Here is a 15,402-nt window from a genome sequence, read left to right as displayed (position 1 = left end):
CTATATATCTTGTAAGAACCTAGTTACTTATATGTTATGTCCCTGATCAGAATGCGAATTGCTTCAAGGGAGTTTTTGCCTTCCTTTGTGTCCACAGCAATCAGTCTGGTACTTAATGAATGTTGCTTCGTTCACTGAAAACAGAAGAGAGAATGGGCAGATCTAAATTGGGGCAACAGTATCAAACTGATCAGTCAGAGGGACTGGAACTGAAAGTGTTAATCCAGATACCTCTGGATGAGTTCGTTTGCTGAAATTCTAGTCTCTTCTCCTTTGTCATGAAAACAGGAAGAATCTGGGCTACTAAAAGTATAAATCCACATCTAAAACAGGAAGGCTTGTGCAGCACTGATTCTCTTGACTATGTTTGCTGAGAAGTGACTGACTTACCAAAAATTGAATGACAGCAAAGCAATAACCAATCACCAATGTGTAGGTACCATCTTTGATAGATGTAATCAGTGGACTCCCCCCAACCTCTCCAGCAAAGAAAGTTTAGGTAGCTATGAAATGAACTTAGGCTACTTGCTTGAGGTAACTGGGAGATTTAATCATCCACACCTTCGTAGGCATATCCTTTTTCTTCCCAATGCAGTTTAAAGGAAAGAAATCTCTGACTAACAGGAAATAAGATGCTCAAATATTTTCACCTCAACCTGTACTGGGCCTCTGGTACTGTGTTCATAGATAGCAAGATCAAGTAAAGGCAAGAGCTGAGCAATGATAAATGGGAGCCCTCCAATGAGCAGCCCCCATTTATTTAGGCCTCAGTCTCACCCCCTAAAGTCATCCTTGAATACTCTAGAATAATGGCTCTTTCAATTCCCATAATTTCTTATCTGTTCAACTTATTTAGAGCCCATATAATCTTATCCTTGATACTATCATGTCATGATTAGTAATATAAACAAAATAATAACTGCATGCATGTAATTTCATCACATAGATTCTAGAGGAAAAATTCCTGGGAAGCAGACCCAAGGTAGGATATTGAGGCATCCTGAGTTAGAGAGAGTTTCATGGAGGATGAAGTTGGCATTTGACCTGGGCTTTGAAATACTAGTAGGAAATCATAAGATAAGGGATAAGGAAGCTACTATTGACAAGGGCTGGATAGCAAAATGTGTTTGGGGAAGAATAACTTCCACAAAGGTGGATGAAACAAGACTAGAAATACAGAGTGGTGGCCAGGGTGGAGAAGGCCTTGAAAGCAAAGCAGACAAATATGAAATTTACTTGAATATATAAATAGTCAGATGCATCCGTTCATTCTGCTTTCCACTTCCACTGGAGCATACACATAGATTATCCCCTTTTTCTCCTCTGCAAGTGATATATGATATATTCATGAAAGCCTGTCATGGCCCAACATATTTTCGTTACTTCCAAAAATGAGGTAAAGGTGCTACATTTTGAATTCTGGAAAGATACGATCAGGACCTAGGCAGTGCGAATGTTTATTCTAATGTCTGGGACAAAGCATATCTTTAATATATTTTATATACATACTACTTGCTTAATTTTTTATATTTATTAAATTATTAATTATTTATTTTGTATTTTATATATGCTGAACTGGGTAATTCAGAGCCCCAAATATGCCTTCCCTGACTGAGCATACATTCCTGGATGTGCGAAGCAGCACCATCATCCTCTGACACAGCAAGGTGTCAATTGGAGCTTCCAATGAAACCTAGCACATAGCAGAACTCTAAGAATTCTGTTGTTGTTCAGTCATGTCTGACTCTTTGTGACCTCATTTAGGGCTTTATTGGCAAAGATACTAGGGGGATTTGTAATATTTCCTTCTCCAGCTCATTTTACAGATGAGGAAACCAAGGCAAACAAGGTTAAATGATTTGCCCAGGGTCACACAGCTAGTAAATGTCTGAGGCCACATTTGAACTCAGGAGGATGAGTCTTCCTGACTTCAGAGCCTGTACTCTATCTGCTGTTAGAAGTCTAAGAAACAAGCAACAAAAGTTACACAGGCTATGTCATCCACAGTTCTTCATCCTCTATTCCACTCACTGGATTTCAGTGCAGGTTGTGATTCAATCAAAATCTCCTTTTGTCAAGATTTTGCCAAGTTGATTCTCATATTCTCATGACTGTATAAATTACCTTTTCCTGATAACTCATGAACCTGAGGGTTAAAAAAACTTAGACAGGAACCTGACCTGGGAATTCATTAGTAAAGGAAAATCCTGAATGAGGGAACGCCTTCTTCCAAGGCAGATAGCCACCTTCTCTGCACTGAATTGCCCCATTCAGCCTGGTCTGTTGCTGTAAAGATGTTCTTTGTCCCACACATTAGAGTGGAAATTAGTATTGCCCAGGGGCTGCTGTATCTTTCCAGAATTTAAAATACAGCACTTTTTCTCATTTTGGAAGTAAGAACATTCGGAGCCATAAAAGGCTTTTATTCTGAATACAGGTTAGAGAACTGTCTAAACTAGAGGACTGAAGGTTAAATAACTTATTATTAGTTGCAATTATTTTCTTATGCTTTCAATATATACAATAGAGCAAAATCTTTTAAAATGGATACAATCGTATTATTTTTTAATTAAATTAAATAAAGAATTTTTTAATGAAAGTTCAAAAGAATGGAAAGAAACCCTATTGAAGAAGGGAGAAGAAAGGTAACTTTTTTGCTGTCACAGTATGATAGATTTAGAACTGATAGGGACCTTGGAGACCATTGGGTCTAACCCTTTCATTTCACAGAAGAGAAAACTGAGGATCAGAAAGTTAAATAATGTTCCCAGCATGTCACACATAGCTAGTGAGGAACTGAGGTAGAATTGAACCCAGTCCTTCCTGTTGGCAAATCTAGTAATCTAAATGCATGTCATACAGGATCTCTTGAAAAAGTTTTTTTATGGGGTGGCAATAAAATTTGCCTATCTCTGTTAGGAAGGAAAATGTTATTTTATTTTATCCACATAATCATAAACTATAGAGTCCAAGACAAGAGTCAAGCTTGGTGTGTTATCTGAGCATATCCATCCCTCTGCATGGAAATTATACAAGAGGGAGGGAGGGGAGGGGGAGAGACAGAGGGAGGGAAAGAAGGAGAGAGGGAGGGAGAGAGAGAGAGAGAGAGAGAGAGAGAGAGAGAGAGAGAGAGAGAGAGAGAGAGAGAGAGATTTCCTGTTGTAAATTTTCCCTGTACCAGTAAATTTCACAGCTTCTGGGTAATATACTCCATTATCTCATAATGCCCACACTGAAAAGATTCTAGATATCTGGCCACTTCAATCTCTTATAAATTAAGCCGATTTCTCATCCTGGCCTCAGTGCAGATAAAGGAAACTTACTGATGAGACTGCCTATATTACCCCTCTACACCTCCCCCCATTTCCTTTTTCCTGTGTAGTTGACAGTCAGTACTCAGAGACATTTGCTGGTGACTCTGGGTATTATGGAGTCAATAAAAAGAAAAATATTCTAGTGGCATCTGTTCAGTGTTAATAATTCAGTGCTATATAGCTTCAATTGTTAATGTGGCCATCAAAACAAGATAAAAAGGTATGCCATCATGTTTAAACTTGTAAGCCATCTCTTAGCTCTATTTAAGCAATATATTGGAAAATCTAGAGTCTAAAAATGACACTGGGAAAATTTCCATTGGTATCTTGCAAAAGGAGACTCATCAAATCAGTGATCATTGTGTGAAAGATGAACAAGCCCCCTGCAATTGCCTCAGGGTAGTTGTCTCAGACACTGTAGAGAGTGAGTGTGGTAATAATGGATATAGAAACAGCCTTAGAATCAAGAACTGGCATCACATCCTGCTTCTGACATTTACTGTCTGTGTGACCTTGAGTAATTAACTTCTCTGTGCTCAGAAAACTCTCTGGGACTTCAAGTGACAGAAGATGCTGGTCTGAATTGATGGAATGGGTTTCTTCCTAGGAGATTTCCTGATACCAAGTCAATCAGAGGACCAGGCTTTAACCTATAGCGAGGAGACCGCTATCAATCACCCAGAAAGAAGGAAGTTGTTCAGTCCTGTCTGATTCTTCATGACCCAATGAACCACAATGTGCCTATACTATCCACTGGGTTTTCTTGGCACTAGAATGGTTTGCAATTTCCTTCTCTGGTTGATTAAGGTAAACTGAGATTAAGTGACTTGCCCAGAATCATAGTTAGTAAGTATCTGAAGCTGGATTTGAACTCAGGTTTTCCCGATTCCAGGTCCAGTGTTCCTACCTGTTACAACATGTAGCTGTTACCTAGCTGTTTCTCTTAATTAAGATGATCGGTTGTTATAATGAGAAGGACCTGGATTTAAGAGCCACCTGAGCTGCTCACTAGTTATCTGACTGATCGTTCTGAGTTTCAGTTTTCTTATCAGTAAAATGGGGACAATAATGCCTGGTGTGCTTTATCTCACAGGGTGGTTGTAAGAACCAAATGAAATAATGGATGTGACGTGCTTGGCAAGCCTAAAATACTAGATGTACGTTATTTTCAGAGCTATTATGGCCAGCTGAGGCTTGACAGAAAAAATCATTTGTAAAAGCCCTTTGTATACCTGAAATTAATAACAAAGCTTTCCACTAAAATCAAGGCTCCCCAAACAATTCCTGTCAACGTCTATAATACAAACTCATTATCAACTTAGATTTAATAAGTTCTAGAAAGTCACACCTTCCAATATGTTGACAACATTTGTTCCATTGTCAAATAATAGAATGCAGACTTTCAGGTAATAAAACTCAAAACATGGTAAAAATGAAGAAAAACCTGCATCCAAAACCAAATAACCTCAAGGCATAATGTGGTATAACAGACACAGCACTGGCCTTGTAAAGAAAGAGTTCTGAAATTCTTAAAGTCTAAATACTAATTGGTGCAGGAAGATTGATGGGGTCCCCCTTACTGGAAGGCCTCCTCACTGAGGTCCCCTTCACATAGAAAGTAGATGACTACTTGGCTGGTATGTTATAGAAGAGACACTGAGTCCAGTTAGGGAGGGGTGGAGGTGACCAGTGAAGTTCCTTCCATTCCTGAACTTTTGTGATTCTGTAATCCTTCATGACTATCCTACATAATACTAATTAGAGGGAAAATGCCAGCATCTATTTGGAAGAAAGAGCTTTGCCTTGTTACCTACAAACTTACTTTTCCAGTCATTTGGAGATACACAAATGATCTGACTTGATGCCAGATCCAATGGAAGCTGCCTTGAACTTAAGCTTCCTTTATAAAGCCAGGGGTTCATTGAGGGACATCCCTGGCACTGTGAGTATGACCCTGAGAGGTTTACATATTAAGACATCTTGGGAATCAGCAGGGGAGGGAGCTGGGAAAGGAAAAGGAAAAGTACAAGAAAGAAGAAAAAAGTCCATTGACCAGGTCAACAATGAATCAGCTCCTTTTTTGCCCATGACTGATGACTCAGTTTGACCATCATATTTCCTTTTAATAGCAACCAAGGAGTGTTATGGAACGAGGGGAGAATAAACCAAAAGACTCACTCCCTTCATCCATCCAGGAGAATGCTACCTCTAATTCAATCAGTGTTTGTTTCTTCATCCCAAGACCGATACACTTACTTATAACACCACTAACCATATGTGTTTGACTCTTGGCTCTTATAAAACTGTATTTACATGCAGAGAAACTTTAAGTATTAAATGTATCTGTGAAAAGAAGGGTTTTTTTGTTTGTTTTGTCCCAGATTTATGATTTCACTAGGAGTAGATAACCACCCATGCAGATCCACACCTCATCAGGGATTTGTCTTAGAGAATTACCTGAGACACTGAAAGGGTAAATGACTTAGCCAGGATCGAACAACTTTTGTGTCATAAAGCTTAAACTCAAATCTAGACCCAAAGTCAGTTCTCGAACTCCTACACCATACCGATTTGCAGACCAAGCATGATGTCAGCGGGAAATGATTACATACGATTTACACACATACACATATACACACATATGCACACAAAAATCACTGCATCCTATTGTTTTCAATTGTATCCTGACTTGTTTCACCCCAGTTTTCATTGTTATGTGCATGCATGTGAAGTATGTTCATGAGTTGCTGTTTTTATAAATTATCAAATAAACTGGGTTATATTTCTTTTAAAAATAGCACAAGACTTCCAACAAGATTTAAGTAGAATGGAACCACATATTCATCACACATAACATAATTTTTTTTAATGTTCTAAAATAGATTTAAAATAATATTTTAAAATATCTTAAAATTTATTCCCTACTTTTAGAAAGCCACTAATAATGAGCTTAAGTAAATAAAATAGTGGAACCACTAAATCTTTTAGCTCATGGATCATAGTCAGTTACAGAAAAGTACCAAATTCCATCTAAAAAAATAAACATATGTATTGTACCACAATAAAGATAGCCATCACTATGCAATCAAAATAACATTGTTTTCTTACAGGCTATGGTAATAGAAAATATGCCATGCATGAAATATGAAAAGTACTACCAATACATTCTTTGACACAACATTCAAAATATTGACAAGGTTCAACTCTCAAAGAACAGATCATTGAAGGGTTGTGACAAATCACTTTGGTGGAAAGGGTACCCCCACCAATCGAATCACACATCCTTAAAATACAGTTAAATTGACACTTTCATCATATCAAGCCCAGAAGATCAGTATATTAGTAAGAATTTAATCATCATCTATGTTAATAAGAGTCAAAATTGAAAGCACACCAACATCCCCATTCCCCTTCCAAACATAGTCTGTCATCAGCTGACTAGTGTAAAACCAAAAACTTTCCAGTTCTCTCCATTGATATTCCAAATGGATTTACAAAGCAATCAGCCTCCTCCCCCCCCCCCATATCCTCAAGGCCATCACCCATTTGTTGGATCCTCAGATGTACCATAGTTGGGTAAGACAAAGACCCAAATTTAAACTCACTGAATCCTATGGGATTCATTCCTTTAAACCAAGGAACTCTTTCAGATGATTTCATATACTCTTCAATATCACATATGAGGAACTGGAAAATATTTGTGCAGTGGACAAGAAACTGTCACCATCCACTAGAAGACACCACATTCATATTCATGCATGGAGGTGTGACTGCTGGTAGTTGCTTACCCCTTGATGATCAGAGATGAGCAAGGTAGTCTCAGTGCTGCTTAGACCCTGCCAGTAGCATCATGGGAGAGATATATGCTGTTAGTGATGATGCAAAGGCAGTGGGAAGCTTTATTTTAACAACAAAAATAATTCATAGGATACATAGAGAAAAACAAAGAAGCTCAAGGGTGGGGGTGGAGCCTTTTGTTTTTTTCTAGAACACCCTCAGCTAGAACCTTCAGTGAAAAACAGGAATTAACTGCTTCATCATCTTTGTTTCCAACAAGTCTTTGTGAAATGATTAAGAAGAATACCTTGAAAGAGGCTTTAATTGACTTCTCAAAATTTGTTTTTTTGGTTGTTGTTTAACATCACAAAGAATTATATGTATATACTTACATGTGCTTACATATGTATATGTGTATATACATATGTATACACACATACATACTAAATGCCAATTTAAAGAGTAAAGAATACTTAAGACCTCCTCCAGTGTATGTGAATGACAGAAGTTGTGATCTCAATATGTATGACTGGTTTTAGCATGCACATCACAGGGGGCACTCAAAGCTCATGCAAATAGCTTTGGGTGGTTTCTCTTAAGGGGTGTACATAGCATGGTGCTAAAAAAAATAAGGAGCACTCAGGGTAGGAAAATGTGAGCTCTGGCCAAGACTTGCAAACTTGCTTTTACCTCTGAAAAGTCTCTTTATATGATTAAGCTGATCCCAGGGCAAAGCTGGTTTTGAAACTGACAAATGAGTGGTACTAAGGGCAGACCAATTGCTATGCAAAGTTGTCAAAACACACCTCAGCAAGACAACAAATGCAATGAGGTGTAAGATAAGCTGAGTTTCCTGCAGGAATCCAGCAAATTATGGCACAAAGAGAAATTACCAACACTGAAAAGGGAGAGAGGAGGTGATCTGCAAGATAATTATTAAGAAAATGTAGCAATATTCATTCTCCATCCCTCAGTCACAGTCCCTTCCCCCACAATAATCATGTCAAAACTAGCAAAGCTTTTTAGGGTCCCCTGAGGGAATACACAAGCAGGGATGAGAGACAAGGGTGGTAGGTGCATCAGTAGTCTGGTATAGAATACAATCAAGCTATTTGAAGGCTTACTTCTCACCAAATGTGCTTTTAACAATTTTTATACAATTTCTACAACCCCTACTGGCCTTACATGATGTATTTCCATTAATGAACCCAAATGTATTGGACATCAAACCAGGATATGGCATGTCCTAGTCACGCCATCCTGCACCAGCAAGAATCCTGATCATGCAAATACACAAGCCAACTTAGCACTCTCTGTTTAAATGGCAGGAGCAAGTCTATGGAGCGGCTTTCCTCTATGGGCTTTATGAATAAATGCAGAGGCTGTTTGCAAGGTCATCCGCAGAAAGGTGGACAGTTTGGTTGAAATTATTTCAGAGGGAGGATTCTGAATATTCCAAAGACAGGCCATATGCCCACAGCCACTTTACAACTTCCTACTTTGGAAAAGAAAACTTACTTCTGTTTTCCAATGGAAAGCTATAAACAAGTTTGTGAAAGTAAATTAGGTCATCTCTTTTTCATGCTACTTCCTAGGGGGATGGAGGAAGCATGGAGCACTTTATCTTCATCTCTCTGAGAGCTTCTTCTTGTAACCTTAGATGAAATGGGGGACTTTTCTGTACTTCTTCTTCATTCTATGATCTTTCCTAGCATTTTACAACTCATACATCACTGGCGGTAATAACTCTCAAGGAGTTATGCTTGTCCTTCATTAGTCAGAGGAAAACTCTGCATTTATTCCAGTCAAGTCTGTAATTCCTCCCTTCCAACAATCCTTTGTATGAAACAGCATGGTGTCCTCCAAGGAAATATAAAATCAGGATAAAGGCAAGGTAGTTAGTCTGAGTAGTCAGAAAATGAAAGGTAATTTCATTTGCAAAACTCAATTGAGTTTGGGTTTGGTGGTTTGATGGGCAGAAAGGCTACTCTGATTAGGGAAAACACTGATGACAATTTTCTTCACTGAGTTTCCAAAAATGATGACAAATCTTTAATATTTGGGAAATTTGTAAGAATTCCATAAAGCTATACCTATGTTTTCTGTCTGTGTGTGTAGGGGGGACACAACTACTTCAACTATAATTGCCATGTAAGCAAAGTGGCAAATGAATGCTAGTCTAAGGGATGGTATTCTTTGAAGCTAGACCTGCTATGTCCTATTCATATTACAGGGATCCAAATTTGGTTATAACCATCTACTACTTTCCAGTGAGCTCCTTTAATATATATATCCCAGCCATCCCTAGGGCCATTGCAGAACTCAGACTGGCATCCCATTATAAAACCATCACCGGTAAGAAATGGCTGCCAAGTGCAGAATGGGATCTTATATCATACAGAGAACACTGGAGATGGATCCTCATGAGTGTTCTAAAGCTTTTAAGTGTGAGAAGTGAGCTCCTTATGCAATGAAGAGAATAAAATGAATTTAATTCACAGATTCTTCACTCATTTTTGTGGCATCATGGACAATTGAATTGTTTACAAGCTTATACTTCAGTTTGTTGATCTAAGCAGAAAAAACATGCTAATGTTAGGATTTCTATCTATGAGGTTATTCTTTAACAGGCATTGGATCTACCTCTCCCGATGAAACAGCAATTAGACTTAGTTTGAATGAAAACCAATGCAACTTATCCTTTCACTAGTTTGGAAGCAAGTGGTCTAGACAGTTCTTTCTTATTTCTTTAAGAAAAAAAAAAGAATCTTGCCAATTTCACATTGAAACTTTCCTGGAATTTCTTCTTGGCTGAATGTGGAGCAGAGCATGAATCCTGGGCCTCCAGTTTTTAATGAGGACTTTATAGCTGACTAGAAGATACTAGCATTCCAAAACAGAAATGAATTTTTCTCAACAGTCCAGAGAACTAGTCCTAACCTAGCAGGGCCCCTACAAGGGCTGGTACCATGGTTTCAGCAATTAAGGGGACATGTGGCTACACTTCACATATACAACTGTACACCTGGCTTTGGGGCTTATAGAAAATTAGAGAGGTAAAAAGGGCATATGAAAGAAGTTTAAATTCTACTTGATTCATTTAAAAAGAAACTGTGTCTCATATTAAAGGATGCGAATCTACCTCCACTCTTTGAAAACCAAGAGAGAATACCAATGGACAGAAGAAATCCATCCATCGAGAGTTTCTTTGTGAGAAAATATGCATACATTTCCTTCAGCCTATGGCTAAAAGTTTTAGTTTCAAATATCGTTAAGCATATTAAGACATATATTTTAAAAATGAAAAATTAACTATCATCCAGGTGGCTGTATATCTCGGATTTCAGTTCTATCAACATGAGAGTCATAGCTATTCAAGAAAGATGCAGGAGTGAGGCAAGAAATGATCAACTGATTGAATAAAAGCCCTCCTTCATCTCTCCCAACCACCACCATCCTGCTCCTGTCCATCCCTGAAATCTCAATCTTTTTTTTTAAGTATAACTTTATTGCTATGATTTGACAAAACTCTTTCAACCTTCCACTTCATTATGCCTATATACATTCAGACTTGATATTTAATGTTTTGTCCACTAAACTTTCAGAAATCCCGTTGCTAACAGAGAACTCAAGAAGGCCTCTGGCCAGTGGTCTGTCTCCTAGACATAGACCCCCCAAAGTGCCTAACCTGAGTGCAGAGCTCCTGGAATGGAGAGACCACAAACCACCTTTTATCTTAATTGTTCCCACAGCCAAATGACTTTTTGATAATGCAGGCCTTTAGGTCTAAATGAACTGACAATGAAACAACTTCATTTCCTCTTCTGGCTTCTTCATTGGACATTTGTGCTTCCTAACAGGGGTTCTTAACCTGGGGCCCACGAACTTTAAAAAAAAAATTTGGAGAATTGTATTTTAATATAAATGATTTCCTTTACAATCCAGTTAAGAGCATTATTTGGAGAAGGGATCCACAGATTTCACCAGTCTGCCAAAATAGTCCACAACATAAAAAAGATAAGAACCCTATTCTGGATTAGTTACCAAAATCCCAAAACTTTTTCTAAAAAAAAAAAAAAATATATATATATATATATATATATAAAAATATATTAACAAAGCAATTAGGTCTATGTATCTATCTATCTATCTATCTGTCTGTCTGTCTATCTAGTTATCTATTCATCTGTCTTCCTATTTGTGGATTTTATGAGCTGCATTGCCCAGTATAGGCCAAGAATCATAGACTCCAAAGAGACACTAGTGGTCCCTCAGGTCCTTATATCAATGCTGTAAATATATAAATATTTATGTAGATAAAGAAGGAAGTAGACCTTATACTTTGCTAAGCAAATCATTAATCTCCTTTGTTCTCTTGAGAAGCTATATTTGTAACAGATAGCAAAGAGAATATGCATATTCAAATTGATTTATTTTCATAAACTAGACTTATAGTGCCTGGTTAAAAAATTCTGTTACAAAAAACCACCAAACCAGGACTTCTCTTATCAAGGTCAATAATATAAATATAAAGCTGCCAGGAAAACTTCTTTCCAGGGATGGCCTCTTCTATGTAAAGTCACAGTGTGGCTGGGTTTGCTCCCTGAGAAGCCTTGAATCAAATTCAAAAAGTACATGGTACATTTCCTAATTTGTTTCTGCATTCCAACAGCCCCTGGAAAGATGAAATATTAGAATCTGCACAGAGCATACTATCTGCTTTATTTATCACACAAAGATGAATGTGCTTGGGAGAAAAAAAGCATAGTTTAAACTGAGCAAATGGTTGGAATCAAAAGGCCTCACCACCTCCAAATAGTAAATTTCCTTCATCTCAAAAAAAATCCTGCCCTGTATCCATCTTCTGTTCTGAGGTTTAAGAGAGGAGTGACTGATTTAAAGCATACCTCGGAGCTGCTTGGGAGTTCAGATCCTGCATTGGAATTCGTTTCGTACAGAGGTCCATTGGATTCTTCTCCTAGAGGAGAGAAGAATAAGATTTCATGAAAAACTGTCCAACTGCTGGGAAGGAGTTCAGTGCCTAGTCACAGCATTAGGAACTGGCAAGAATTCTGCTGGTCAAGCTCTGGGGCATGGAAGGAAGGAAAAAACAATGACAATTAAATAAGTGCCCACACTCAACACAGAGTTGGGTGAGCACAAAGAATTTCCAAACCACCACTAACAGCAACAACAAAGAACATTTACAAAATGTGTTTTTGTAATCACAACAAAAGACTACAAGTGTTTACCTTCTCTTACTCTTTAAGCTGTAACCTCACCCTTGGAGGAATACTGATCACTATGCCCATCAGAAATTACATTTCTGGAGTGAGAATATTCACAGCTATAAAACATCAGATGGGTTTGCAAGCCAAAAGGATGCCCATGGAAAGTTCCCATTGTTTGTCATCTGAGACTCACTAGCACCTCGACTTGTTGGCTGAAAATTACATTTGGCCGATCACAGCCAGAACATTAATGGAATTTAATCCTACACAGTTTCGAGCTGTGTACCTGTAACACTGACAAGTGGGCAATTTATGGGATGCATCAACATTAAGAAAAAATTTTCTCAGAGACTGAGCACTCTACCCTATCCTGATGCCTCCTTAGGAAGACATGGAGATGAATCTTCTCATCTCAAAACTTCTCAAAAGGACATATGAAATATCCTTAGGAATAATAATAAGTGTAAGTGAATAAAAATATGTGAGGAAAATATCCTTAGTGTAGTGGCAGCAGAGGGTGGGGCATGGGGGAGAATGTGAGAGGCAACATGATGCCAGAGAAATACAGTTAAAGATTAAAATGAGGAGGTCAGGGTTCGAATCCTAGCTCATTCATTAGCTGGCTTACTTTCTTTGCCTGTAAATAGGGTACATAACAAAGCTGGCACAATCTACCCTATGCTTTGTACACATTCCTAGACTTCTTTGTTCACTCTTCTTGCAGTATCACAAGTGACATTTTTTTATATGTACTTTCCTATCTCAGAAACTTTAAGGAGTCTTAGATTTAGAGATAGGAGAAAGAAGTTCCAAAGTAATAAGTGAGTCCTCATTATTTTCCCTCATTTTGCACACTGAGTAACCACAATCCTAGGAGTTATAGTGATTTGCCAAAGAACATATAAGCTAAAAGTGGGCAAAGCTGGGATTTCCATCCCCACCACTGGTACTGCTTGGCCGATAAGTTCTTATTGCAGCAACATCTGAAAGGTAGGAAACATAAAAGCTACTGTGTACACAGCACATCCCTTACAAAAAGAGCATGGCACTAAACAAGAAAGGAGCGTGCGGGATGCAGCGCAAGACTCATTTTTCTTTTGCTTCATCAGCCTTCTTCCTTTCCCATCTCCAGCCACAAGGCTTGGCCTAAACTGGGCTTACCTGGGTCTACCAGTTGCTAAGCCTAGGATGTGTGGGTGGGCATCTACACGGGACTGAAAAGGGCACCAGCATGTCCCTGCTTCCACCGCCAAATAGTGGAGTAATACTCCTGCCCCACACCACACAAATTCAGCAAGCCAAGGATACTGGCCTCCTCGATCTTTTTCTTACTCCATCTTTCATCTTGGGGCATTTTCCCTGGCTCTGCCCCATGCCTGGAAATCTCTCCCTCTTCATCACTGCCTCCTGGATTCCCTGGATCCCTTCAAGTCCTGGCAAAAATCCCATAATCTATAGGAAAGAGTTCTTGTAGATGGTGGGGTCAATCAATCAATCGATTACCTAATCAATCCCCCTTAAATCGGGGGCCTCCTCTCTTTGGGTTATCTTTAATTTAGCCTATTTTTAAAAACTTTGTACATAATTGTCTGCAAGTTTTTTCTCCCATTAGACTGTAAGCTCCTTGAGAGTAGGGACAAGTGGCTTTTTTGTTGTTGTTGTTGTTTTGGGGGGATTGCCATTTTTTAAAAATCCCCAGCAGCTTAGCACAGTGTTTGGTTACAAAATAAATGTCTAATAAGTAGCTTACTGGCTAATTGACTTTAAAGGTCAGGGAGATAAAAGGGGAAAGAATAAAAAGATAATCCTTAGTCATTATGGAAAATATATTGGGGGAAAGAGGTTTAGTTTAATTCTGAGCATATCCAAAGAGAATAGCAGATTTGACAAAATAAAGTGGAGGTGGGAATAATTTGAAATATAATGCAAGTTTAGGGCCTTACATGAAGTTACCAGACTGATCATGAGGAATACAGAGGGATGTAGGTGCCAGGTTCTAGTTTTGCCCAACAGCTTGCTGTATGATGCTGAACAAATCACTTATAGGCCCACAGGTTTGAGGGGAAGGGGAGGACATTAGAGGGCCTCTCATTTTAGAGATGTAGAAACTGAGAAACAAATGAGTTAAGTGACTTGCCCAAGGTCACAAGGCAAGAATTGAACCCAAGTTCAGTAAATTCCAATCCAGCACTTCCTCCTTCTCACTATATTGCCAATTTCCTCACCTTAAAAGTGAGAATGATAGATTAAAGGTTCTTGCCATCTCTAATTCGGTGTGCTTCTACTTAGTCAACTGATTCTAAGTATTCAACAGTTTCTAAGAAATGTTCAAATGCTACTCATCTCTTTAAGTAACATTTTTCATAGGATGGTGTCTCTAAAAGACACCAAAAAGAAAACATAGTATGGAAGGTTTTAAAGGCAAGAACTGAGTTGTGTTGTAGAATATTATTTCAATTATTTTACCCTGTAATAGCATCTATGAGTTGAAGGAGACCTTAGAGGTCATGTAGACCAACCGCTTTAATTTTACAGATGAGGAAACTGAGGGAGGTTAAATGGCTCATCTAATATCATACAGGTCAGAGCCTGAATTATAACTCAGATTCTCTGCCTCTAAACACAGAAATCTTTCTACTCTATCATTCTGCATCCTCTGAAGAACAGATGGGGCCAACACTTGTGCCCAATCTCTTCCCCATTTATAAAAGAATCTCCCTCTTCTACATGGGAAAGAAGACATCTGATATCTTCTTCCATGAAAACTTGAAGAATAAGCAAAGGGAATAAACATTTATCTAGTACCTACTATATGCCAGGCACTGTGATAAAACACTTTTTCCAAATATTATTTCATTTGAGCCTCAGAGCAACCCTGTAAGGTAGGTGATATTATTATACCCACTTTACAGTTGACAAAACTGAGGCAAGCAGGATTTAAGTGACTTGTGTAAAGTTACACATCTAGTAGGTATCTGAGGGTAGATTTGACCTCAGATCTTCCTGACTCTAGGCATAGTGTTCTATCCACTGTGTTATCTGCCTCAATACTATAATCAGTAGTGCTTCATGACTAAAAC

At 38.4% G+C, this 15,402-nt stretch overlaps 1 protein-coding gene across 10 annotated transcripts in view; it reads right to left on the bottom strand.

Moving 5' to 3' along the window:
• The window catches only part of ANO5 (anoctamin 5), a 137,806-nt gene that overhangs the window by 68,965 nt on the left and 53,439 nt on the right, over positions 1–15,402 (bottom strand). For 8 of the 10 annotated variants that reach the window (XM_069091291.1, XM_069091295.1, XM_069091300.1 and 5 more), the window contains 2 exons: positions 11,999–12,069; positions 7,103–7,150 (listed from right to left, as the gene is read on the bottom strand). In XM_069091291.1, the coding sequence (XP_068947392.1) occupies positions 7,103–7,150; positions 11,999–12,069 (119 nt within the window). The remainder of the gene's footprint in view (positions 1–7,102; positions 7,151–11,998; positions 12,070–15,402) is intronic. The other 2 variants (XM_069091297.1, XM_069091299.1) reach the window with 1 other exon arrangement.

Source organism: Petaurus breviceps, unplaced genomic scaffold, assembly GCF_028583685.1.
Source record: "Petaurus breviceps papuanus isolate PSGF00001 unplaced genomic scaffold, PetGlider_PUasm1.0 188, whole genome shotgun sequence".
NCBI lineage: Eukaryota > Metazoa > Chordata > Mammalia > Diprotodontia > Petauridae > Petaurus > Petaurus breviceps.
Note: the sequence above shows the minus strand (reverse complement) of the source record. Positions and strands in the feature narration are given on the sequence as shown.